Raw genomic sequence first — 27,042 nt, forward strand, 5'->3', positions numbered from 1 at the left:
TTGTTGTCCCTACAGGAAGACCGTAAGGGTTAAAATAGTAGATGAGGAGGAATACGAAAGGCAGGAGAATTTCTTCATTGCCCTTGGTGAACCGAAATGGATGGAACGAGGAATATCAGGTGTGAGATCCTTTATGAAAACAAATGAAAAAAAAGAAAAAAAGAATCAAGTCTCCAAACCCCAACTCTAAAAATATAACCCTTTTTCTCCTATTTCCCCTCCCTCCTTTTCTCCTCCTCCTGTAGACAGATCGACTTTTATTCTCTGCCCTCCTGTATTCTCGCTCTCACCCTGTTTCGGTGTCATCTCTGCCTTTTAGAGCCTAGCTTACTTCTGATCCTCCTTTTGTGCAATGCTTGAGCCTTAGAGGGTGTATTATTTTGATTGGKTTTTTTTTGTTTTGTTTTGGTTTCTTTCTGAGCACATCTTTGCTGTTCTCCCCTTTCCTCCTCCTTTGCTAGGACCTTAGGGAATGTGATAGACAAGGAAAGGGCATAATGCATGGCTGCCTCTTAAGCTCATCCTGTACACCCTACTGTCCTTCCCTCTGTTGTTGCCTGCCAGTGGCATTGCATTGGTGCTATTGGGTTCCTATGAGGTGCGATGAAAAGCCCACAGAAAAAGAGGGAAGATGTGAGCTAACTTGTTTTGCTTATATTTTTAAAAACAGTTCTCAACATCTTTCATCTAAAAAAATCATTAATGTGTTGTAAATAATTACAGCCTTTCATCCAGAGGGTGTGGAGCACTGCTAATGTCCTAATTTAGGGTTGGATACAGTGAGGTTGAGGATCCTGTAGCAAATCAGAATCATATTGTGAAGAAGCCCTGACATTTAGTCATGCCTTGCCTATATGTAGCTTTGTCCTTGTTGTGTCCTCTTTCTCAGTTGCTGAATCTTGCCGTTGGCTTCACCATCTTTGGGGTGGCCCAGGAGGGACAATATTTAAACAGAACCACTTAACAAAAAGGAATGCCACCTTCTGAGTGTCTGATACACAGTAAAGACAGATGTATGTGCCTAAGGGCTTATTTTCACTCCCATGTACTGCTGCAGGTGGTGAGAACATCTGGCAGTTGCCAGGGTGTCACATAACTTTCCCTTGTTGGAATGTCTTCTGTCTCTTATCTCATGTGCACAGCAATATCCTCTAGCCCGTCCTAGCTTCCGTGCGCAGCTCTCCAGGACATTCGGGATAGACACAGCTTGCATTAGCATGGCAGTGTCACATTGCATCCATGGATTTGTTAAGTTTAAAGCCAAAATGAATTCATAATTTAAAGCCATTAGACCCTCTCATGCGGCCTGTAAGCAATGAGGGACATTAGGTTTCACTGTGTGTTGAGCACAGGCCCTTGAGTTTCACCAAAGTCTGACTTTTAGTAATGCATTGATTCTTGATCGGAAGAAGTGACCAGCCTGCCATATCCCATGAGGGTACTTTCCAGCAGTTAATTGCCTTCCAGGGTAGTTGTGGGCATGACTTCTAGAAGGAAGTTGTCTGGCTTCAGCTTATAGCCACTGGTTCTTCTCATACTTTTCTCTGTTAGGATAAAGAACTGTGTGGTGTCTCATGCTTTCTCCTGTGTAGGTACCTACATACTATATACATATTACGCTCATTTTTCTTTTGGGGAGATTAAGGAGATTAAGCCCTTTCAGTCTGTGACTGCAAAGTATTTTCTTTAGCTCTTGAATCACCCTGGGGTGTCTTCTCTGCACTTTTCTGTCCACAGGGCTCCCACTTCCATCTCACCAGTGCCAAATACAGAAGGAAAATCACCTGCTTTTGACTCACTCTCCTGCTTATACTCTCAGCAGTCTATAGCATCACACTGAAGTTTCTGCTTGGTTGTGGTCTCTGTGAGCCCTGAATCCTTTTTTAAATATGCRTACCTCAGGATACAGAGCCAGGATTGGGCTGGTTTTTGTTACGTCCTGCATTCCATGTTCCTATATATGCCTGTTGCATCTGGCTGAACAAAAACACTTATTTGAACAAATCTAGATAGCCAGTTAAGATGGTTCAGTCTGTACAATTGTCCTGTCCTCATTGTTATTTGGACTATAACACCAGTTTGCAGTGGATATTGGGCTTGTCTCATTTACACCAACATAAATTGGAGTCAGTGTAACAGACAAAGAGGAGATCCAAGTCAGACTAAACGGTCTTCAGGAAAAAGCCTGGAGATCAACCCCTTCCTCCACCAGAAGTAAGGGGAAACTCTTCATCAGACTCTGCTTACCGGTAAGAAGTGAAACATGATCAAAAATCATGAAGAGGGGAAGATACAGAGCACTTGTTAGCCTCATTAGAGAAAAGTCAGAGCAAGAGCACTGTGCTTTTAAAATCCTAAGAGGGAGTTTAAAATGTATTTGTAAATGTTCCTGACAAAAGGTGGCACAGTCACTACATGAATTGCAGGTCCTCTGGAAAGATCCTTGCTCTGTATTGCATGCCCACTATGGCATCGCCCAGAAGCTTATTTTGTGCTGGGGATGGAGAACAAGGAGCTACATGATACTTCCAGATACAGCACTTCGGGATCGATAGACAGCAGACACTGTAGCCAGCAGCTTTACAGGGCTGCCCCTGACACAGGTTCACATGCAAGCAGATGGATCCTGGCAGAAATAAGGAGGCTCAGGGCGTACATTGGCTCTCATGCACTCATGGAGGCAGTGCACACCCACACTGCTGTACAGGCAGTGTCATGTGCACTCGTGTAAAGGGAAGCACACATAGATTTTCATGCTGGCACCAACAATGAAGCAGACGCATGTTCCTACAAGTGTTGCATCATTCCAAGATGCGTATAACACGTGTACAACCAATACAACCCCACTGGTTCTGAGGTCAGACTGGCCACCTCTGTGCAAACAGGCTCTTGGTGACACTTCATGGATTCTGCCATTGCACCATCAGCCACAGAATGGGGGGAAAAAAAACATAAAACAGCCACTAATATCCTTAGCAATGAGTTCTGTTGTTTTTATTATCATGGTGATGAATGGGCCTCCACACAACTCAGGAGGCTAGGGCAAAGCACAACTCCTGGCTCTCTTGGGAGGTTCAGGCCAGATTGCTTTTGATGAGGCAGTCTCTCTGGATTTCAGCTGCCCATACATTTGTTCCTAGCACCACAAAGGATGTGGTTCTCTTGACTGTGTGGCCTCATCTTGTTGTTGCTCCCCACTTAGCTCTCTCATATTAAATCTGTGCCTAGGGTGCTGTAAGAATATCTRATGTTTTCAGGCTGTTCTTCATATTGTCTTCAAAACATTTCCTCCTGCTCCTTTGGGAGCAAGAGTGTGTTGCTCGCCTCAGCGGACTGGCAAGTCATGTTTTGAAGTAATCTCCTGTCAGGGTCATGCAGAGACAGACAGTCCATCTCAATCATGCTTGCACTGTCATAGCTTCGTGCCGGGGGTCTGCCCTTGCCCGAGGACTTTGCTTTGCAGAGCATAGCTGCTAGCTCCTCTTAAGGATAAAAGCTGGGAGTACTGATGAAATGTGCCCATGGCTTGGTGTGGTGTCCCTTCTTCCTGGAGGAAGGCAGAGCTGACAGCAAGGGTGAGCCAGTGATCAGGTGAACAGATGTGTGCTTTTCAAACCATGCTGGGGCAATAATTGGACAGTTTATTTTGGATTCAGGTCTTGGTCTAGAGCCCTGTATTCTTAAAAATCCCTTGTGCTGTTTCAGAGGGGACCTATGCTGCTGCTGACTGGCTTTAGTGGTTTCTGACAGACACATAACTGAAGAGGATACCACCCAGGACAAGRATGGGTGGGCAGGGTGCAATACCGTATGGTTGATTTGAATTATTGGCTTGGTTGTCCCATGCACATGCCTATACAAAGCAGTCACCACCAGTCAAAGGAGTGTCTGCTTGGCCCTGACCAGAGCTGTGGTGTAGAGGGGAATGGCCTGGTCTGTTGGTTGCTATAGCAGACAATATTGGGCTGCATAGTTGTGTGAGGCATGCTTGGGACTGTGTATCGATAGAAAGGTCTCTGGTGAGGGCCAGAAATCTGCAGGAAATTCATCCTATTGCTCTTTCTGTTTGGCACCCACCAGCACCACTATCAGAGGAAAAACATCTCCGCTCAGGAAGGTACCTGTGGTGGTCCAAAACCAAATTCCTATCTGCAGGCTGCTCAAGGCCCACACAACACATAACAGCCTCTTCAATGTAAATATGGTTGTTCCTCTTATCTGTATGAATATCTGATATAGCCTTTCAACTGAAAAATTTTGCATCATCCACAGATGTTGCTACCTTACTGCTTACCCCCATTTATATCAGTACCACTCCTGCTCTGAGCCTTGGAGCACTCAGTTATTTATCCTTTGCTATGTGAGGAGCTGAACACTTATGCCTGTTTGTTGCTTTTTCTCCCTTACGTAAATGTAACATCTACCATGCTAAACTTCATCTTGCGGTCCATTTATTCTTTTTCACCCATTGGTTTCTGTAAGGGAGTTTTTCAAAGTAGTTTGATCATCTGAACCAGTCACATTAGATAGTTTTACTTTACCAGCTGATGTGCTCAGATAATTCAGAGAGATTAGAATAGATCTGAGATGGGTGTCTTGCCAACCTATTTTGTGATGAAACCCGATATTGACTCAGTAGTGGCACATTAGATGCAAAGAGTGCTAGCAAAGATGGTGCTTGCTTCAAGCTAGTTAAGTTGAAGTGAATAAGCAAAAAGAAACCAAAAAGAAAACCACATTCTTTGCTTGTCAAGACAGTGAAGAGTGTGCTGCTTTTCTCCATCGTGCTGGCTGTCTCCCAGGTTTCCTGATTTTTTTGTCTTCTCCTTTTCTAAGGAATTAACCTCTGGATCCTTCTTGTCTCATCTTTCCTCTGTATGTGCAGTGACATAAAACAAATCCCTGTCTACAGCATAGTGCTGGGCTTCAAAACATCACAGCACTCTGAGCCACCTTTCTGGCCATCCTTTTTTCAACACCTTTTTAAAGTGTTCCTGTGGTGAAACAAGACTTTTCTTTTAGTACAAGCTGCTGTCTTTTGAGTTGACTCTTACTCTCATGGCAGCTCTGGTATCACTTAGCTCACAATTCAGATCTAGGTTTTTGCTTATCTCAGCCCTGCAGGATTTCAGAGAAATCCAGACTGTTTCTACTGTCTTCACACATCAGCTTTCACACTTTGTATGCAGTCCTGGATTACAGGAGCAAAATTTACTCTGCTTTCCCTGGAAAAAGTCAGTCTTCTGCTTAAATTGTGGTTAGCCTTAGTGTTGATAAAGCCAGAATGACAAGTGAGGCTACTTTGGAAGATTTCGTCTGATAGCAGATAATGGTGAAAATCAGGTTTGGAAAATTATGTTTCATGAGGGTAGTTGGGAGCCTACTCGTGAGAATTCAGCCAGTGGTACAGTGGTAGGAGATTCAGCCTCAGGGATGATGCATACTGATGAATACTGATTCTGGATTGTTACACTTTGTAAAAGGGACCGACATCCTTCTTGCAAAATTTTGCTTCAGAAAGCATGTCTCCTATAAGATATGACTTTACTGGAAGTGGGAACACAGTTGCCCCATGGAACACTATTAAATAGATGGTATGACCTGGCTTGGGAAGATTTTGTCTGAAGTCCCCTCAACCCTCCCAGCACAGAGTCACCTGGTGCAGACAAGTCTCTCGACACACCTCTGTTTAATCACGTGTCAACACTGCTTACAGGAAAGCTGCACACCCCAGAGGGGCGATGTGGCTGGGATTCACAGAGTAAGGATTAAACTGCAAAGAAAGATGGGTTCCTAGGTTGGATTGATCAAACCACGTTATCTAATTCAAAATATTGATGAAGATGATGTAACTTGGTACAAAAGTTCATGCCCAGATAAGATAASCTGCATCAATATGTAAGAACACACATGGTTGCAGTTTCTGAAGTGTGGGCAGATTCTGAGAAGCTCCTTCTTCCATCAGCTATAAATGGGAAWATCAAAGAAATGTTAGATTTCTGTTACCTTTTTCCTTGTTGGTATAACCATTTGCTTGCTGCACTGTGATAAAGCTGAATGATGTTGGTTCTCCTGATGGAGAGAATGCATCTGGTTCTGTTTCTCAGAGTCTGTAAGAGCTTTGCTATTGACTTCAATAGTAATAGGATTCAGGCTAATGCTGCAAAATCTCTGGCTTGTTTAGCCTATGAAAAAAAAACAGCTTTACAGCTCTCCACGGTCCTTTAGGGAAACTGTTCGCTCACCTCAGCTTGGTATGGAGTCGGAGTGTGTGGATACTTGCATCTGGAAGATGAGTGGCCCCTACCCCTTTAGGGAGCTGAGCCCCAGAGTGTGTGTTTGCACCTTGCCAGGACCCCCATGCTAATGCTCCTTGACTGGCTGCAGAACCAAAACAAGGCCTGCTTCTGGCTAGCTGGCTGCATGGATCACTTCTGGTGTGGTGCCAGGTGCTTCCAGGAGCCAAGCAGCTAGCTTTGCCCGGCACATTTGGCACTGGCACAGAGATCTGTATTAGAGGTCCATGCTCTGCAGTGTGGACGTACTCTTTAGAGATGCAGTAAATAATAGCCTAAAAACGTTAGTCATTCACCCCTCAATTTGCAAGGTTACTGAGCTCCTTTGGATGTGCATGGGATCTGGGCAATGTGTTCTCCTTTCCTTTTGCTTTCTGTGATTATGCTGGGTAAATGCTTTCTTCAAAAACCACAGCTTCCCCCTCCCTAATATCAGTTCACTCTGTATGTAAAGAGTGTATATGTTCACTCTAAATGTATGTAAATAACATACATTTGACAACCTAGGAGAATCCTCTTATCTATACAGTGCCTTCCTAGAATCTTTAGGTGTATTGATTAGAAAAGATTTATGTTAATGTTATGTTATGTTAATCAAGAAAGAGTCCACAATAAAGGATATAGCATGGTCAGATCCCTCTCTGAGGTAAAGTGTAGAAAAGGGTATTCCATTGTTTAGAAAGAGGCTGGGATGCACATTTAGCATCCCAGGTTGGTGTAAATTACAGGATTACCTGATTTATGATCTCTGCCCATGCCAAGCCAGGTTCCTCTTGCTTTAACCTTCTTTGGCCTCAGTAGAGTTAAAGCAGGAGGGAATTAAAATCCTGACCTGTAAACTACACCAACATTTGTGTTGCCGCAGAATTTGACCCCTTAGCATATAGAAAACATGCAGATGAAATTTTTTATTAGTCATTGGCTTTTTAGCAGCTAAATTGAGGTCTAAATTGYAGGGTTTCAGGGGTGGTGGGGAAGCAGAGTTCATACATACAATTTTGCCTAATTAAAAAACAGGTCTGCAGGGCAGAGAAATCCCAATAAAGGAGAAAATGGGATCCAGAGTTTAAGCTGGGATCCAGCCAAATACAGTATCACAGAGCAGCACAAGGAAGGCAACTTCCATAAAGGGGAAAGCCAAGCTGCATCTGGGAAGTGCCCACATGTGAAGTGCTGTTTTCTCCCAGCGCAACCCTGCCACTCCGCACGGCTACGCTGCAGTGACTTCCCCCTCTGCTGCCGGGAGTCCAACCAGCCGTCACCTCTTCCCCCGGTGCTGACCCAGGGCACCCAGGCACGCGTATGAGGGAAGCATCCCTGCAGTTGTTGCGACGATGCCTTTGTTGCCGGCTGCCCTGTGCGGACCCCTTTGTGCCTCTGGAGTTCCCGATCTTCAATGACCAGCTCCTACTTCCTTCTATGTTAATCAAGAATGAGTGAGGCAGCATTTGGCACTTTGCACGTGAACATGTTCAATGTTTCATGCTAACAGACTAGTTCTTGCAAGGCAGTGGCTTAATTAATATGCAGAGGCCAGGCTTAGATAGGAAACCTTTATGTATTACACCCATCCTTTTGGTACTCACAGCARCACTGGAAGTCACACTGAGCTTGCATGTTTTTTTCTGTGTATCGCTCCTATGTGCTTCCTCCTTTTAGCATTTAAAATGCCCACTGCCTTCTTTTTGTATTGAAGACAAGGCTTCATGTCTCCTGAGAAYTGAGTGAAAAGCAGAGTTAGTGTCACTTGCCTTGTCTGCAGGTACATGTATTTGTCTGCACTCACGCTGTGCAAGGTTTAGGTAAGGGATACATGGGATTGCTATTTTGGATTTGAATACTGAGCTAATTTTAGCAACTTCCTGTAACAATATGCTTGTCAAGCCTCTGAGAGTACTGGAGGTGCCAGAGCAATGAGGCCATGCTACAGAGCTGAGGTGAACTGACTTGGCCACTCAAAAGGAGTGACTTGAGGAGCAGGAATGGAGGAGAGGATGTACCCTGGGGACAGAGCGAGGGAGCCTGGGCTGGGGGCAGAAGAGGGAAGCTTGCAGGATGGGAACAGCACAGGAACTGTCGCAAGGGGCCAGTGCAGGTACAGCATCCCCAGATGGATTGTCAGGAAACATTACAGGTCAGGACTAAGGGCATATTAGCAGATGCATGTGCAGGAAGGAAGCTTTAGTCCGTGAAATCATTTTCTTGCTTGCATGCACAGCATTCACTCAGAAATATAAAGATAAAATAATCCCTTGGCTTTCTGCATGCCATATTCTTGATGTTTCATTCATAGCTTTATAGGCTTCTTCAAATATTCATGTATCATAGCATAAGTGAAAGGGAGAAAAATACTTCTTTTGCAGGCTCAAAAGGAAATGGGGAAAAAAATAAACTCAAATCCCAGAGCTCTAGAATAACAGTTTTAAAATACATGAGGAACGAGTGATTTTTTTTTTTAATAACCACTGTAGCTTAGGGGCCCAGCAATATTTCATTATATTAAATTTGAACACCGAATCGACACATTGTACTAATGGTTATAATTGCAAAAATGTAAATTAAATTTTCCCATGTTGTCTGGAGGACCAGAAGACCATGGAAGAGCAAGGAGGCTACAAGGAAGCATGGAGATGTGATAGGACAGAGCTACAAGGAGAGTCAGATTAGCTCTACAAGGAGAAGTGGCAGACCTGAAACCTACTGGCAAAGCTGTGTGAGGGCAGGAGGTTATGTAGACAGAGCAAATACCCTGTTGCTTGTCCTGGCTCTGTGGCCATGCTACTTGCTGCAGAATTTATTCATGACCATGTTCCCAAGAGATTCTTGACTCTCAAAAACATTAAAGATGCTCAGCAAGTGGCCTCTTCATCTTCCCTTCCCTTCAATCTCCTTTCACTGTACCCAGTATCTGTGCATGTGGACAAGTGTGTTCCCCTGAGTGCCCTTAGTATCTTCAGTTGAGGTGATCGTTAGATTGATTAAGACAGTTCCTAGGTGCTAATAGAGATGCAGTGAAGGTGCTAATAGAGATGCAGTGAGTTCAGAGGCTTGTTGCCTGTTTGTAGCCCTCCTCTTGCCAAATATGCATGCACGTTAATATATATAGACACAGAAGGACACTGAACTGCTGCCAGGCTCCACAGTGTCTTGGGGATGATGTGGAGGGCCACTGGCATTTTCTTCATAGTGCCAGATCGTGTGGCTGATCTTGACTGGTCTGATGCCTCTTCGCAGTCTGAATGAAAAGGTATGCCCATGAGTGTTGTCTAACAGAGCACAGAAGAGACTGCGAGCCAGGAGTCAGGATTACTTTTCTTGACTCTGCCACTGATGTGCTGTGTGACCTTTGACGAATTGCTTAGGAAATCACTTTCAGACCAGCATAGATAAAATTAGGTACCTCTGTAAAAGTGCCTGCTTTTCAGAGGCCTGAACTGGCAAGCCTTGGTAAATTAGCACTTTTGGAATCCATCCCACTTCTGAGTATGCAAAATGTTCCCTTTAGCCTCTCTTTGCTTGTTTCACCATCTGTCAAATGGGGATGTTAATACTGTACAGAGTTTTGAGCTTCTGAGACTAAAAGTGTATGATAATAAGTGTTAGTAATTACAATACCATCATAGCACACAAACAAGTCTTGAGAGACCAGTTTGCTGTTTGAAGGACAGGTAAAAGTCAAAGCTAAGGCATGGAACTGGTGCTTAGCCCCTCTCAAAGAAGGTTTGATATTTTTTGCTGTGTGATACCTTATGCAAACTCTCTTATGGTTAGTTTGAAAGTTGGATGCAGGCCGTGGCTTTCTACAGATATCACCTAAGAGGAATCCAGCAGGATGTTTCTTTGTGACATTTTTGGGGAGTGGGGAAATCAAGGCAGAAAAGGGTCATGAAACCACTGTCCAAGTCAGCCAGAGGGCTGTGCTATGCCTTTATGGAAAGTCAAAGTAAGGTTGTTCCTTACAAGGATCTTCTCCCCCTTCTCCTCCCTCCATCCCAACTCATGTTCTGATCTCACAGGACCATGCAGTTACATTTACTGTGTAAATGCAGTTGCATCCTGCTGTGATGACATTGCACAGCACATGCCCATGCAATACTGTCAGGCAGACATGCAACTGGGAGCAAAGAGACCTGTGAAGACTCAAAGTGGTGATGCTTTATGCTTGCCTGTACCCCAACTTGGCACCCTGAATCTCTGTGAATGATACCTGTGGGATGCAGGGTAGACCCAGACAAGTCAGAACATCCCTGGGGAGTCCTGGGGATGGTGCATGGCAGCATTACCCCCTGCTCTGTTTCACGCYGGTCCTGAGGCCAGCACCCACTTTATAAACACCTACCCCTGATGAAGTTCTTGATGGGCTCCCCATCATCTTTGGCCTTCCTCTCTCTTCTTGGCCACACAAGTGACTAGCAACACTGCATCGGTTTACCAAGACCCTCCTGGTTCTGCCAAGCCTTCCCTCCACAGCCACGAACTCCTGCCTGAAGCAGGGACACCTCCAATGCCTTTGGGTCAGGTTGGGTCATGTCAGACCCTGATGGCAAGTGTGACTGTCTCCTCCCACTTTTTCCTTCCCCTCCCTGCTCCTTCCCTCCCACATCCCATACCTCTGCCTTTGCTCATGGGGGCAGGGGGATACTTTTGGGACCCAGAGCCCCAATGCTCACCTGTTCTCTCCAGCCTCATTTCCATCTTGCTGCTACTGGGCCTGCTCACCAACCTGCACCTAGCATGTGGCTACAGAGAGCTCACACACTGCATTAAGCCACATTCATTGCTCATTGAAAGTTGCCATCTGCAAAACAGCTTTTACAGCTCTTCCCAATGAGATATTAACTTTTTCCCTGTTTTCTTCTTTCTTCCTGTCTTTCTTTTGTTCTTCTTTCCCCACAGCTCTACTGCTCACTCAAGGTAAGACTGCTTTTCTCCTTTCCTCTACCTGCTTTGACTCTTTTCGTCCTCTTCAGTCAGGCCCTCTGTGTTTGTATTTGCTCTGTTGCAGTAGTGACGGACAAACCCAGCTCAAGGTATTAATGTCTAGCAGGAACTATTTAAGAGAAATGTCTTAAGAACATCAAAGTGATTGATATGTAAAAGCCTTCCTCAAATTCTAGCATTTTGTCGCATTTTTGGGAAATGACCTAACCAGGATTGCAAAGCAGAACATGTAGTTTGGGCTAATTTGGGGTAATCACTTTACTATCTCTCTTCAGGCAGCTCTGGTGCTTTGGTTTTCCTGAAGCACCCAGGAGCTGCAGGGGTTTACTGCAAACTTTGCAGGAAACAGTGGCACCTGTCACCCCGGGAGGGTGGTGCTGGGACCAGCATAATGGCACTCCAGGAGTCCTTCCTGGGGCATGAATGTGATGTTACCTGCATCAGGTGAGCGTGGTGGTTTCCCGACCGTCCGAGTGGGGCAAGGTGTTCATGACAGCGCTGTACAGCGTGATGCAGGGCCAGGCCTGCCTCTTCCCGTATAGGAGTCTGGTAGCAGTCTCGTCCCTAGGCATAGCTCGTTGCTGTGCTCCGGCAATGCACTTTTAAATATTTTTAAGACCCTTTCCATCTGAGGGGCAAGGGCACACAGAAATGGGCCCAACATGAGGGCAGTATTACGAGGATGTGGTGAAAATAAACACCATTTCTCTCTTCACCCTCAGCACTGGCTCAGCACTCTTCAATTCCTTTCCATGTGGCAGTATTTTACATTTATTAATACTGAATCCTCCTTCATTGCCTGAAATCCCCATTATTCTGGTTTCTCTTGATCACATTGCGGTATGATTTATGCTTCCTGTATTTTTCTTATTCCTCCAGTTCCAGATATGATTATAGTTGAATTTGCACTAAAGAAACATTTGTCAAAAGATAAAGCCCAGCATGCAGGGTACAGAGAGGAGCTTGAATCTGACAGGTTTGTAAATAGAGTTGAAAAATAAAAACTCAAATTTAGAAGTTCTTGGTCCTGCACTGGCCTGCAATGATGAGGCAGCAGTGCTGCTTGCAGGCTGAGCTCCAGCTTCAGAAGCCCTCTTACAAGAGCTCTGTAACCCTTTGGGTCTCCATAGGCCACAAAGTTTACTGCAAGTCTTTGCTCTACATGAAATTAAGGCACTGGTTATGTATGTTCATATGCCTGAGCTGTGCTGCAAATCAAAGGAGCAGTATCCCTGCTGTGCAAGCTTCAGTTTCTGCTGCTTTTAAAGAGTATGCTAAATCTGCTGTCCAGAGGATGGCTTGAGACCACAGTATATTGGGCTAATTAGGAAATTGCTAGTGGCAGGCAGAAGTCCCAGGTTCCCCAAGTATCAGCGTAGGGTATTTATGGAAAACTCCTCTGACCACTTTAGACGTTTTCCTTTGTTACTTCTTCAGGTCCAGGAGGACTGAAATTAAGTCGACCACAGCCTTCTTCACARTAATTTCATTGCTTTAATTCAGTAGCTGCCTAATTTGATCAGAACCTCAGGAACCAAATAATTTGTATTAGAATAATACAATTTTCACTCTCTGTTGTGATCCAAACTGATTGCTTCTGGCAGGTATTATTGGATAACGTGGTCACCAGCTATAGAAAGTCCCTTTTCAGTTAAAAAAAGTCCCTTTTCAGTTAAAAAAGAAAAGGCCATATCTCTGCCTATGAGGAAGGGGGAAGGTCCCTGGGGTGCGAGTCCCCTCCTACCACCCCCTTTGCCAGGCTGGTTGGAGTGGCCTACCTGCCCAATGGCGTGTGCTTGACCTGTGGTTTGGGCTTGCAGCGCTCAGACTGGGTGCACTGTTAAAGCCAGCAGCCAGCCCGAATGCTAGCAAGGCTATGCATGCCATCCCACCACAGAAACACATGTTGGAGTGTCACTCAGCAGCAACCATGGCTAATAAGCAGAGATAGAAATGACGTTCTCATTTAGTCTGTGTCATGTTAGATTTAGATTACGTAGAAATGCAGGAATCTTTGTAAAAACTGCATTATTGAACATTTCAGTGGAATCTGTCAGTCCCTCTCCTCATCCCTCCCTCCCAGGAGCGTCTCACACCACCTTTTCCCGGSCAATGCCCCATTTCCCTTTGGCTGCCTCTCTCGGACCTGGCTCTGCACCAGAGTGACACCTTTGTTCTGTCCCAGAGCCACCTTTAGAGTCTTCCTAGGGGTCTCCAATTTCTCCAGTGTTTCAGACAGTGGCATGTGCGTACTTGTTCACACACACATGTGCACATGCGTTTCACATCTGCCACATAGCCACTCGGAGCCAGTAGCCCTTACAACCCAGATTTCTTCCCTCTCCCACCTACAATGCAGAGCACGGCCCTGTGGCGTTTGCCCCGTGTCTGGCACCTTGGCAGCCTGTGGCCAGCTGCAGCACAGCCCTGGATCGTGCCACTAGACCATCCTCTTCGCAGGAGCCCTCGGACCCTGACTGCACCGCAGGCGTATAGATGGACCCAAGCTAAAATCCACCTCTTGTCCAAGCAGCCCTTTCTTTGGAGCAAAAATGCCAATCAACTGCCCTGTTGGGGACGGTTGTGTCAACAATAATCTTGAGGCAGAGCCAGGAGTGAAATTATGCACAATTCCCAGTCCTGTGTTTTAGCTGTACGTTAGTCTTCCCCTCATGAATGTGTAGTGTTTCCGAGTTGGCATTAAGGACACTGGGGCATGTATACTGGATGTATCACACCTCAAAAATAGCTTTTGGGGCTAAGTAAGCAGATTCCTCCCTGTTTAGAAAACAGCATAGACTGTTGGTGCTTGTGGGTGTGCACGTGTTTCATTAAAGGGCATATCAATATGCTAACCTCAAAAGCCAGAGTGTCTTTTAGCCAGCAGTCTTCCCCAGTTGTAACTGATGGACTGACAGCACTCTGGAGAGGGGAACTCATTCATGCTCAATGTTTACTTTGTTTAGCTGGGATTATATTTTATTGAACTGCAACAAAAATCCCATTTTGATTGTTGTTTTAATTTCTTCCTAGCAGCACAGCCCCCAGAAGGGGTGACCTTCATGCAGATACATGCCCACTCTAGAAATGGATAGCTCAGGGGGTAGGAAATGGCCTCCGTAGCAGACTTGCATGAATACATTGCTGGTTTTAATCCAATTTATTCAGCAAGTAACAGAGAATACAAACTGGTCTGTGGCTGTTTGGTAATCTTGCAGCATTTCCTAGGTGATAGGTATCTACCTCTCTAGCAGTATTATGGGGCCTTCCTGTTTTCTGCTTCTGTGCAAAAGGTATGGTGGCCAGATTACCCCCACAGAAATGATCTTTATCTAACTTTGATTTATGATGTGTCGGGGGGCCACAGGCAATGTCCAGTTCCCATTTGGTTTCACCTGATCTGAAGGCATTTGAGCTAGCAAGCACTCATGCAGTACCTTCCAGGAGCCATACATTATGTGTGAACACGGCTCTGTTTTCTCTTGGAAGAAATACCAAGAAAGGATCTCCTTACAGTAGTTTGATCCCAAGAAACTACCTGTCACGTGTAGATCTGAAAGCATTTTGCAAATAGCAATGAATTAAGTCTCAGGATGCCCATGTAGGAGTAAGAGTCATTCTCATTATGTGGATGAAGAAACTGCGGAATGAGCAAGAAAGGGATGTGGCCAAGGTTGCAGAGCATGTCAGTGGCAGAGCTATAACTGGGAGCTGCTGACCCCCCCCCTTTGCCTGTCCTACCTTGTCTGTCTGAATTATCTCTGAATGGGACGGAATACGTCAGAATCAGAGCACAGAGTGATTTAACCAGAAACCTCTTGTCACTTCCTTCAAGGAAGTGTTGGGTCCGGCACCTAGCATGTGTGAAATGTGGCCATTGCTACAGACTGGGTCCTTCTCATTTCTCCCATCCAACCTTTGATGTTATCAGACCTGTTCTTCTTCCCTACTTGTAACATCTCCTCTCTGATCTGTGAGCAACCTGGGATGAGGAGCAGAATGTATTTCGGCAGTACCTGGCACAGCAGGCCCTGCTTGCCTAACCTTAGCAAACTGTGTGTGCTGCTGTGGTGTAGGTGCATTGTTAGTGCCCGATGCTAGTGCACACCTATGTTCCAGTGCTGGAAGGGTGTTGGGGACTCCTCCTTCCCCACCTTCCCATTTCCAGGGAGGAGGTGGAGGCAGCCCAGGAGGCCCTGGCAAGCTCCCTTTCTTGCCTGACATATCCAGACCTTATCATGCTTAATTGGGGTTGACAGCTGGAAGTCCAGGGTGCGATCTGCATTGAAAGGTAGGTACTGATGCTGATGCAAACAGAAATCAGGGCTAGTTAATAATTAAGCTGCAGTTTGGCAGCATTCACCTTGACAGACTTGACCTTCCAAATTAAAACTTTGTCTTTTCTTCCCCCCCTGCTTTTCATTTATGTGTGACAGCTCTTRATAGTCTTCTTTGATGCCTAACACACCTGGATGGAAGTGGGTAGGGCAGAGCAGAAGTACCCTACTGATGCCCTGTCTCTGCTTCCTGGAGGACCCCTCTAGCGCCCCATTTCTACACCCATTTCCTCACAAGTTCAGGGCCCTCCAGTCAGAGTAGTCCACATGAGAGCATGCTGCGCATTTTCTGCAGAGACAGTGCCTGCTGGCTGAAGTGCTTCCCTGAAAGGCAGGAGCTGTCAGTTTAAATCTCAAACTGATGAGGAGTCAAACCCAAGTCCATGTTTTCCTGGGTGAGTTCTCTACCTTGTACATGATTAAACAGGACATATGTTTCTGAGCACTCGTCTAGCACTTCAGMCCTTGTAGGAGACTTTGGTGATAGGGACAGCTAATTTGTGACCTCTCAACAGCTGCAGATGAGAGACACCTCTGACTTCTCACAGGGTTCAGGAGTCTGCACTGAGAGCAGTGCGGGAGACTTCTGTCCTTCCTGGCCACACTGTCTCTGGGCCACTGGCCCAAGAATGTGCCACAGCAATGCCATTCTGTAGCAAAGAGAGAAATGAGATGTAGAGACATGAATGAGGAAACCAGGAGCAGGAGCAAGAGTTCCTTTCTCTCTAAGGGTGTCCCATGCAGTGGGTTGCAGAGCCAGCCTCCTTTTTGGTGGGTCTCTGCCTGCCCTCATGTCCCCTGCATTTCTCTGTGCAAGTGGGACAGGTCATGACATACTCACTTATCACAAGAGAGTATGGTGTTTGGGAAAAGTAGTCAGTGTGGGATCAACCTCTATGGTTACATCTGTACTAACAAATAAAACAGGCCGGAAAGTGTCCTCTGGTCCTAAAGGTAAGCAGCAGGGCACTGCCTGCTTCCATACAGGTAGACTTCCTCTGCTGTCTCCAAAATGGAGGCTCTTAATGCTGCTGCCTTCTGGGAAGGGCTCCCTACACTGTGCTAGTCTCCAGACCAGGTGTGGGTATTGGTTGGGAGAGTGCTACTGGCCAAAACTCTGCCATGGAGCCTTCTAACAATTAGTAGCATAGATGATTGCAGGCCAGTGCCTGAGCCCATATCCTGGCCTTGTTTATTAGTACAGATATAACCATGAGGCAAGGGCCTTGCAACCCAGCTGTCCCCTTCTCTGATGTGTGCTCTGTCACTGGGATGTTGCAAGGGTTTGTTACCTCTCAGCTGTTGGGTCTCTACACACAGCACTCAACTCAGTACTCAAAATCCTATGGGAACAAATAGAGCCGGCATGTAGGCCTGATGCAGGGAGAGGCCAGTGGCTAGTGTTTTGCTGTGGCTGACACTGATTCGTGCTACAGTGTTCAGGTTCCCTGTAGAGTAAGTGAGAAGAGGTAGCAGATTCATGCAGCTGCTTTGTATTGCTCTTTGGAAGTGCTTAGCTCTTTACCTTGATTGTATGGGGAGTGCAGGTTTGGGCAAGAGACATGTTAACTGGACCTCTAAGGTCATAGCTTGTCCTTATTATCACAAACACCACTGGCTTATCTTCAGAGGAGAATCAGCAGCCTGGCATGTGGTATCTGTGTATCACTATCACTTGCATGAGTACATCGAATAAGCTATAGTGACTCTTATTAAACTATGTTTGTCTCTTACTTTAGGACAGAGACTCAGTGAAAATACAAGGATAGATTAAATGTTTTCAGATTCACCTTTGAAGTTTGTTAGGTTTCTGTACTTTGCTTGGCAGGTTCTCTTTCCTGTTGCACATTTACAAATGTAACTACCTTCTTTACAAATCATTCAGGAATTAACTCTTTCTTTTATTTATTATTTTTAAGCTTCTTCTATTAGCATTTCTGTGAGACACCCTTCTGAGCTCACCACCATCAAAATGGACAGGCAGGACTTTTAGATGTGTTGCCTATGCCTGTTCCCCTGCAGCTTGTTTGCAGCTAAAATTTGACAGACTTACCCTGGGAGTAGTATTCAGTCAACTGCCCCCATAGGACATCCTTGATATGCATTCTTGGGCAAACATGTTTCTTGTCTCTGCGCTCCAGTTCCCCGTGCAGGCTCTGCCTGATGACAGCGAGGCCTCCATTATTAATGTCTTAGTAGGCATGCTGTCAGCAGGCTGCTGGACTCCATTGCTGGTCAGCTTGTCACTTCAGCTTGTGTGGCATATGGCCCAAAGGTGCCTCTGGTGGCACGTCTTCAGCTAACAAGGTGCCCGCTGAAAATGTTCAAGTCCCACAGCCATTTGGTGCAGTGATAAGTACAAACACCTTTAGTTTGGTTGAGTGCCCAATCCCACGCTTGCTATGCAAGCGTGCCAGAAGTCAGGTCAACTTTCTAGATGGCCTCTCTACTAGTGTTGCCCCGACCATCCCAACTGCTACCACTGTGTCTGACCGGGGCAGCCAGAGCTCTGTTTCCATTCCTGGATATGGAAGTGTTGATTGCTTTTCTCTCTTCTAAGAGCCTCCTGGCACATAATTTCCATTTTCATCAAATTAGTAGTGGCCTGAAGAGGCAACAAAGTGACCTGCCAACAGCTGAAGATCTTGCTGCTGGTGACTGACACAGAAGTATTCTGGTGTAGTCTGTCTGACAACCTCAGGCACACAGTCAGAAGAAACTGAGCAAGCTCTTGCCCTTCAGAGGAGAATTTCAGATTTCACAGTGTCCTGTCTGGCACAGGTGCATAAAACAGCATGAATAAGGTAGGATCTGAGCTAAATCCTTATTTGATACTGCTTACTATGGGGAGGAAAATATATTCTGTAATGCATATACTTACGGAAGCATGTGAAGATTGAACTTTCCTAGCTGGCTAATATTTGTCTGAGACCTTGTGTTGTCTTACAATGTCAAAGATAAATCAGTTAAAGCTATGCAGGGACTGAGATTTTGTTCTAGGGCTTCTCCTGGATTTGTAAAGCCAAGGAAATTCTGTCAGGTATTCCCATTTTTCTGGGAATATCCTCTGATCCCAGACATTTGGTTTCTACATTGTACAACAGCAGTTAGTGGGCAAGAGCCCAAGGAACTGTGCTGCCAGCTGTGACCTGCAGTTTTTCTGATGCGGTTACTTCTCAGTGAAGGTTGTAGTAAGCCAGATTGTCTCTGAGTTTGGGCTTTGCAACCTTGTTGGGATGACTGCTGTGCTTTTCCCACAGCTCAGCGCTGTCAGCACACGTCAGCATGCTTTTGAGTTGTCTGCCAAACTGGACCGTTGCAGAGCTCTAGGCACCTTGTCACCTGAGCTTCAGATTATGGTAGATCTCAAAGAGGAGCAAGTGACATATGTGGTAAGGCTGGGGGACTGATGTGTAAGCACCTGCATTTTTAACGATGTATACACCTTGTGATCTTCCAGGTATAGATAGAGGCAGAAACTGGACTTTCTAGATCTCTGTCATGGAAAAAGAGATGTAGATTTCATCTAAATCCCTGCTTAAGTGGATATAAGTAACTTGAATCTTGTTCTTGATGATCATCAGTTCATGCCTCCAAATATAGCACGATACAGAACATTTTGTTCCAGGTTCACTCCTGTTTCTGCAGTTCTCCAGCTTAGCTATCTCTTCCCCTTGGGTCACCTGGCCTTTGCCTGCAGTTGTCCTCCACATTTCTTGCATTCTGCGTTGCCTAGTTGCTGCCATCTTTTTCTCCAGGTGCTGCTGTTCCTCTGTCTCTGTCAGCATTTGTAAACTTTTGGGGATTCCCAGATCCAGAGTACACTGTGTTTGGGCTAGGCAGTGACGATTTTGATGAACTTCAGTGATTTCAAATGATGGATGTAGTTGTTTCTGCTTCTCTGATGGGTTGTAGTAATGTCACCTGCCATAGGGGTTCTTATACATTTTATAAACTGTGCAGGTCTTACAAGGTTTACAGTCTTTGTAATCAATCTAGCAGGGTTGATGAGGAAAGGCAGTTTATAAACTCCATGCAGAGTTTGCAATTTCTGTATGTTTTTTGGTGAAGAGTATGAGAGAGGTTGGAGTCCACATAGGACTGATGAACCCCACAGCAATCCAGAGGTACCTAATAACATCTGAGGCATTACCTGTGGTGTTTGTAAACTCTGCAGGAAACCTTGGGTAACATATGACTCACTGCTCAGCCAGAACAAGATGCTCCTCATTTGTGCTACCTCCCTTCTTTCTGCAGAGCTCCCATGCAGGCTTAGCTGGGTGGTGTGCTGCAATTTGGTAGGCCAAACTGGTCAGGCACAAGGAAGTCAGGGGAAACCCATCTTCTTTCTTTCCAGAAAGCCTGGCACAGGTATTAATTGACTCACATCTTCATTCCCTAGATGTTTTTCTTTGTAAACACAAAGATCTTGACATTCCCAATCACTGTTAATAAAGGAGGAGAGTCCTCACTGATTMGCAGCTGCCTCCACCGCAGGGATGGATCTCTGTCCCAGCAGGCAGCTGCCAATACATACTCCTTGGAGCAGCATCCCGAGTCTTGGGAAAAGAGGAGTGGTGGTACCCACAGCCTACATCCTGCCAGACCTGTGACCTTCCTCCTACACAGGACTACCTCTGTGTCAGTGACCAGCAGCACAATCTTCAGCTGCTGGCAGGTCACTTTGTTGCCTCTGCAAGCCACCTGTGGTCAGCTACTGACTGACTGGCAGAAGGCAGCTTGGGCTGGGTGATATCATTCAAGTAATGAATTCTCAGCCTTATACTAGCCCAGTGAATCTTTTCCACCTGGGCAAATACCTGTTGCTGAAGCACTTTTGTCTACTTCAAGCTCTTCCTTTTCTGGTTTGCTGGTACTGTCCCTGAAGGCACTCTTGGTTTCTCTGCTAGTGCCTCCACCTGCTGTGAGGTTTCTGCTTTGTCCCAGCAAGAACAGCTCTCTGAAGCAAAATCCACCCCTGTCTAGTTGCTGTCCTCAAGCTAAATGCAAAATTAGGAACCAAGATGCTTCAGCTAGTTCCCTCTCCAGTCCCACAGTCTTGCTGTATCTGCTCACTGACTTACTATTTCACCTGGACATTAGCAATGGCCCTCTCACCAAGAGCTTTGCTGTGCCATACTGTGTTGTGTCAGGGCACCAGCAGGATGCTTTTTTACAGCACCTGACCCTCAAAACTTATTCACACTTCAGACATCTGGCACTGAAGTGTGTGCAGAATATCTGTAGATGAGATACTCCTCTCTTCAAACTTGTCTTCCTGTGCTTTGGGCTCTCTTCATCAGGCAGGCGTTGTATTTATTGCTTTTTAGAGAGCAAGTTTCTCATATTGATCTTCACTGCCTTATACACACATCCCCAGCTTCATGGAACCCATATCTGTGGAGTCAGTCCAGGAGAGCACTTGAACATGAGTAAATGCATTTGCTCTTGAGATCTGATATTTATGTTCCTCTGAAACATTTGTATTCCTGTTTGATGATACAAAACCCAGTGGGAAGGCAAAGAAAAAAAGGGATACAAAGATAACATGTCCAACCTTCATTTGCAGAACACTCTGTGAGTGCTATTCTCACCCCCACCCCCCTTGACACATGCCTGCACCTGAGTGTATGGGTGGGAGAGGAGACATTGGTCATGGCCAAGGACAGTCCCAGGGCACCCTTCCTCCTGGGTGCTCCCTCCTGTCCAGGCAACCAAAATGTCCCCAGGCACCTTGCTGTGTTTGCCCTGGGCATCAGCAAGGTGAGTCTGCCAAGGGGTTGTCTCTGCATGCTGCCCCTCATGGGCAGCCCTGTAGGACACCTCCACTGCCTCAAAGTGAGCTTCTACCAGCCTGGGAAACTTACCTTTCTTCCAGCAAAAATTAAACATCCAATAATGTGAAGACAAAAACCCACTTGGCCACTGGCTGATTTCTTCCTGCTCATTTTTTCCGAATGACAGGAGTCTCACAGGAAGTGCACAGTGTGGCAAAAAAAGTAGTTACAGTGCAGAATGAAAGAATGAAGTGTGTTTGTGCGTGTGTGTGTGTGTACACATATATATATGTATGTTTTATATATATATATATATATATATATATACACACATACACACAGATGTGTGTGTGCATGTGTGGTTGTGACCGTATATGTATATCTGAGAGTTAGATAAAGCATTGAATAGCACAGAGTGCCAATGGTGATTTTCTAATCAAAGGGAAATTTCATTTGAAACCAGAAAACATACCAGAACATTAAAGCTAAGCTGTCTTAAAGGACACTTATGCCAAAAGGTAGAAAGAAAAGGTACTTCAGTCTTACCAAAGATGTGGCTGCTGCAGGGATGATGGGAGGGTGTATGTCATCCAAGTAAAGAGCTCCAATGCAGGCTGAAGAAACATGTTTTCTTTTTTAATCAAAACCATATTTTCATATGTTCTTGGTGATTAACTGATATACAGAAATCTTTGTCCTTTATTTTCTGTAGTCTGACATCCCACCACAGTCACCCAAATCTCTGTGAGAACTTAGCGAGTTGTGAAGGGGTTGCACAAGGCCCTGTGCTCAGGCTGTCCAGGGAAGCCCCACCGTGGTGTTTCCCTAGAGCTTGAAAGAYGCTCTCTGCAGCTTAGTGTTGACCTTGCATTCACAGAAGTGGCTGACAGGAAGCTAACGGTTGAAGAGGAGGAAGCCAAGAGGATTGCAGAGATGGGCAAACCCATACTTGGCGAGCATCCCAAACTAGAAGTCATCATTGAGGAGTCCTATGAGTTCAAGGTCAGTAGTTGTCCCAGGGGTCCTCCAAGAAGGGAAAGTCCTGTGTAATTGAAGACTAGTCATGGAGGGCAGGACCAAGGAGACGGGGTAGCAGTATATATGAGAAAAGAGCATCTGGAAGACTATCTGACACAGTACAGGGTGGGGGAAGCCTACAAGAAATGACAGGGAAGTAGCTGGTGGAAGACAGAGGTGAAGGGAGAAAGACAAGTGACTCCTCCTTTTGGAAGCAGAAGAAGCCAGCATGCAGGAGAGGACAGGAGCAAAGGTGTCTCTAGCAGTGCCAAACAAGCAGACTGTGGCTGAGGTATAGGACAGCCTGTCCATGGTGAAAGTGGACCTGAATCCAGCCATGGCCTCATCTGACTGGTAGGAGAGTGTCTGTGGCACCTCTCTTTGGGAAAGGAAGAGGCCTCCACTGGACACTTGTGAGCTCAGCCTTGACTGCTAAGACCTGGTGTTTGGTACGCTGGTTTAATCTTCCGCATCTTTGTTCCCATGACAGAGCACCGTGGACAAGCTGATTAAGAAGACAAACCTGGCTCTGGTTGTAGGGACACATTCCTGGAGGGACCAGTTCATGGAGGCCATTACCGTCAGCTCAGGTGAGAGGGAGATCAGCAGTCCACTGACCTCAACAGCAACTCCAGAGGCATGCACAGCCTGGGATTAGGTCTGTCTAGACTCAGGAGCCACCTGAGACAGCATCTGCCTAGTCGGTGATGTTCAGCTGTTGCATGCAAGGTGCTCATCAGCTAAATCAGTTCAAGGAGCTCATTAGCTCCAAATATACTGGCCTTTTGCAGATAGGGAGCCCAGGAGATCTTGACTGGAAAAACCATTCCCTGAAGGCCAGTTTTCAGACACATTACTTGTACAGGCTTTGCTCCTTCTGCTTTAGTGATCTAATAACCAATGCAGACCGCAGAATCCCGTCCTTGGTCGCAATGCTGGATGTTGGTGTGGCTGATGTTGCCCTTTTTAAATATCTCCTGCTGCTGAAAGTTTTCCAGACTGGCCCTGCCTCATGGGAAGTCCTCCTGGGGCTCAGATGCTAAGCCCTGCCACACAGCAAGGTCTTACAGAGGCATCGGAAAGGCCCTGAGACCTGTGAGCTGTTGTCTGGGCAGCCTGGGAAAGCTCATGGCTTCCAGAGCCAGGCAGCCTTGGAGCTGACATTTTAGGGATGTCTGTGCTATTAGTGATACTCAGGCTCTCCAGCACCTTTGTTGACCTCTTTCTAATTGTCTGGCATCTTCCAAGAAGCGCTGTTTTCACCTAGCCATAAGTGCAGTAAGCAGGCAGGCAGCTGAGCTGGAGCTCAGCTTGGGCCAGTGGCCACAAAGGCTTCTTCTGACACGAAAGAAGAGACACAGGCTATTTGTATTTCTTCTTTCTAGCAATAAAGTGAAACTGGCTCCATGAAAATGGTAACTCCTTCCTTGGAGCAATATTCTTTTCCAGGCCTATTTCTCTCTTTCTTCTCCTTTCTCCTTCGCCTTTCCTCTACCCTGTGGTTCCTATCTGCTTTCTCTTTCTCTATTTTCTTTGTCTGGTATCCACCCTTCCAAAATCCACGTTTCCCCTCTTCTCATTGCTCGAAATGTGATGAGAAGTGCCCCTCCACTCTCTGCACCTGATTTTCTAGCCTTTCCCGCTCAAAAGCTTGCTCAAAGCTGCTCTCTGGGTTTCTAACTGGGACCTGTGCTGCTGCTCTGTGCAGAGTCCCGTCAAGGGGCTGAGCCTCAAAGGTAGCCACCCTTGCACAGAGCAGGCCCACTCACACTGGGACAGGCAGAAACAAACCCACGTGAGCTCAATCCTCTCTCATTAGCGCTGTTTTGTGATTCAGTTTTGTCCTGAGAAAAAGAAGAGCTGGGGAGGAGCTGAGTGGGAAATCTCTGTACAGAAGAGTTTGGCCTCACTGCAGAGCTTCGGACATCTGAAAAACCAGCAGGACATCTAGCCTCAGGGGATGACTTGGCCCACTAAGTTAAGGAGGGAGCCCCTCCAAAGGACTGCACAGCTGCTCGTTTTACCCTCATACAGATGAGGGTTCTTGCTGGGGCCTCGCTGTTGATCGGCCCATACTCTGGAGTTAGGACCAAGAGACTGTGTCATTCCAGTTTTCCTAATTGCGGTCATTACACTCAATTCCATAACCTTCTACTATTTTTCCCCCCAAATTTCACTTACCTGTGTGACTTTATGATGCCAATCAACAGTGAGTTGCACAGATTAAATATATACTACATAACTGCCTGTGATATTTTTAACCTTTTAAGAAGACCTGCCTTTTGATTTCAGATACTTGCTTTTTCTTATCCGCTGGGAAAGGGGAAACAGGCATGCCTGACTGGCCTTCACTGTTTTCAGGATAGGGGTTAGGTTGCTATGATGATAAATATGGTCATATCCTCTGGGTACTGGTACTAGGATAACACTAGGACAAGAGGAGACAGCTCCATTTTCCACTCCACTGCCCAGCAGCCAATGCCACATCAGGGCCTGGGACCCCAGGGTCCGGCCACGCGGGCCCTGCCGTGCTCGGATGTGTCGTGGTGGGCGGCCATGACGCGGGAGGGGTGAGTGGCCGTGGGGTGGGGGAGGCTTGCGAGCGTGGTCCCTGTCAGGCAGCAGGTACCGGTGCTTGGGAGCGTTGGCGGTGAGATCCCGGTGCCCGCGTCGCTGGGCAGCGGAGGTCACGGCGCAGTGCCTGGCTCCCCGCTGAGCCCCTGCAGCTGCTGCCGGGGGCCGCAGCAGCACGCAGAGCGCCGCTCACGAGCTCATTGCTCGGCTGCAGCTCAGAGGCTGCCATGAAAAGCAGCGTGGCGCTGGTGTGGCTCAGCACCGGCCTTTCYGAAGGCCCCAAGGGAGCAGCGGAGTCGGCAGCCCAGCAGCAGGGGGGCCACGCACAAGGTGGAGCCTGCTCCTGCGAAGGACGTCTTGCACCCACTGGCTCAGACATCAGCTGGTGCAACACAGCTGGGGCACAGGATGGGCGGCCTCTCAGGAGCCCTGTCATGAGAGCTGGCCCTCTCTTTTCACGTTGTTTGCAGCAGGCGATGAAGACGAGGATGAGTCTGGCGAGGAGCGCCTGCCATCCTGTTTTGACTACGTGATGCACTTCCTGACCGTCTTCTGGAAGGTGCTGTTTGCCTGCGTGCCCCCCACAGAGTACTGCAACGGCTGGGCCTGCTTCGTCATCTCCATCCTGATCATCGGCATGCTCACCGCAGTCATTGGAGACCTCGCCTCACACTTCGGCTGCACCATCGGCCTCAAGGACTCAGTGACTGCCGTCGTGTTCGTAGCCTTCGGCACCTCCGTACCAGGTGAGGAGGCCACGGGGGAAGGCGTGGGGCTAGGAGGAAAGTTGCCTTCCCCATGCCCCACAAGTCCCCTCGATGGTGGGGGCTCGGGGCCTGCTGGCTGAGCCTCCCCACAAGCCTGCCAAGCGGTGCAAGGCCAATGCGCTGAGGAAGCCCTGTAAGCCGGCAGCACACAAAGCCCAGGCGTCCCATTGTTCCCAGCTGCCCCACTGGCTGTGTCCTGGCCCTCTGCACAGGCAGCCCCATCCCCCYGAGGTTGCAGAGGCTGCCCCCAGGCACCAGCACTGATGGATGCCCCAGCACAAAGTCCTCTGGGGCTGGGGAGCAGCTACCTGAGCCTGCTTAATGTAACCATGCTGGAGGCATCCCTCATGCTTCAGAAGAGACCATCTCCCCTTTTTCTCTTCCACTTGTCTGTCCCCTGCGGTTCATGTCACCCTCCTCTTTGGCACACAAGGCTAGAGCAAAGCTTGAGTCCGGGGTCCCCCTTCCTCTCACTCTCCTGCCTCCTGGACAAGCTCTCTGGGAAGCAGCCCTTTAGCTGGGACATGGGTGAGGCTGGGAAGTGACTCCCTGTTCATGGGCAAGGTCTGTGCCTGCCTCCAAGCATTCATCCCTGCTCGGTGTCAGCAAGGGGTCCCGGCCACGTCATGGGGGAGGTGAGCTGCTGAGGTGTGTGGTGTTGGTGGCGAGCGCCGTGAGGGCATGCCCGGGACAGGAATCTCAGCCAGAGATGCACCCAGAGCGAGAGCTGGCTGCCCAGCACTCACCCATCAGAGAAGGCAGTGCAAAACATGGGTTCGGGCCCATTCCTCAGCCTTTTCTGGTATCACACTTTGAACCCCTCAAAGTGAAGGGTTGGCCATTTTTTCCTGTTGGACACAACCCAGTGACCTGGGCTGTCTCACCATGAACCTTGCTGCATGCCCTGCTCCCTGATTTGCCGATAACTGTTTCTCCCTCCCTCTCCCCATCACTAGACACTTTTGCCAGCAAAGCAGCAGCCATCCAGGACGTGTACGCCGATGCGTCCATCGGCAACGTCACAGGCAGCAACGCAGTCAACGTCTTCCTGGGCATTGGGCTGGCGTGGTCGGTGGCGGCGATCTACTGGGCATCGCAGGGGCAGGAGTTCCAGGTGTCAGCGGGCACTCTGGCCTTCTCCGTCACCCTCTTCACCATCTTCGCGTTCATCTGCATCAGTGTCCTGCTATACCGCCGGCGGCCGCACCTTGGAGGGGAGCTGGGAGGCCCCCGGGGCTGCAAACTGGCCACAACGTTGCTCTTCGTGAGCCTGTGGCTACTGTACATCCTCTTTGCCACCCTGGAGGCCTACTGCTACATCAAGGGGTTTTAG

At 47.3% G+C, this 27,042-nt stretch overlaps 1 protein-coding gene across 11 annotated transcripts in view; it reads left to right on the top strand.

Moving 5' to 3' along the window:
* The window catches only part of SLC8A3 (solute carrier family 8 member A3), a 113,467-nt gene extending 86,425 nt beyond the window's left edge, over positions 1–27,042 (top strand). Inside the window, exons 3-10 of one of the 11 annotated variants that reach the window (XM_026060959.1) lie at positions 890–925; positions 3,669–3,693; positions 7,734–7,758; positions 16,703–16,739; positions 22,246–22,353; positions 22,859–22,958; positions 25,413–25,688; positions 26,666–27,042. In XM_026060959.1, coding sequence (XP_025916744.1) covers positions 890–925; positions 3,669–3,693; positions 7,734–7,758; positions 16,703–16,739; positions 22,246–22,353; positions 22,859–22,958; positions 25,413–25,688; positions 26,666–27,042 — 984 coding nt within the window. Of the gene's footprint in view, positions 1–15; positions 170–889; positions 926–3,668; positions 3,694–7,229; positions 7,263–7,733; positions 7,759–11,192; positions 11,211–13,057; positions 13,070–16,702; positions 16,740–19,413; positions 19,439–22,228; positions 22,354–22,858; positions 22,959–25,412; positions 25,689–26,665 lie in introns of all 11 variants that reach the window. The other 10 variants (XM_026060963.1, XM_026060961.1, XM_026060960.1 and 7 more) reach the window with 10 other exon arrangements.

This window comes from Apteryx rowi, unplaced genomic scaffold (assembly GCF_003343035.1).
Source record: "Apteryx rowi isolate R43461 unplaced genomic scaffold, aptRow1 scaffold_173, whole genome shotgun sequence".
Lineage (NCBI taxonomy): Eukaryota > Metazoa > Chordata > Aves > Apterygiformes > Apterygidae > Apteryx > Apteryx rowi.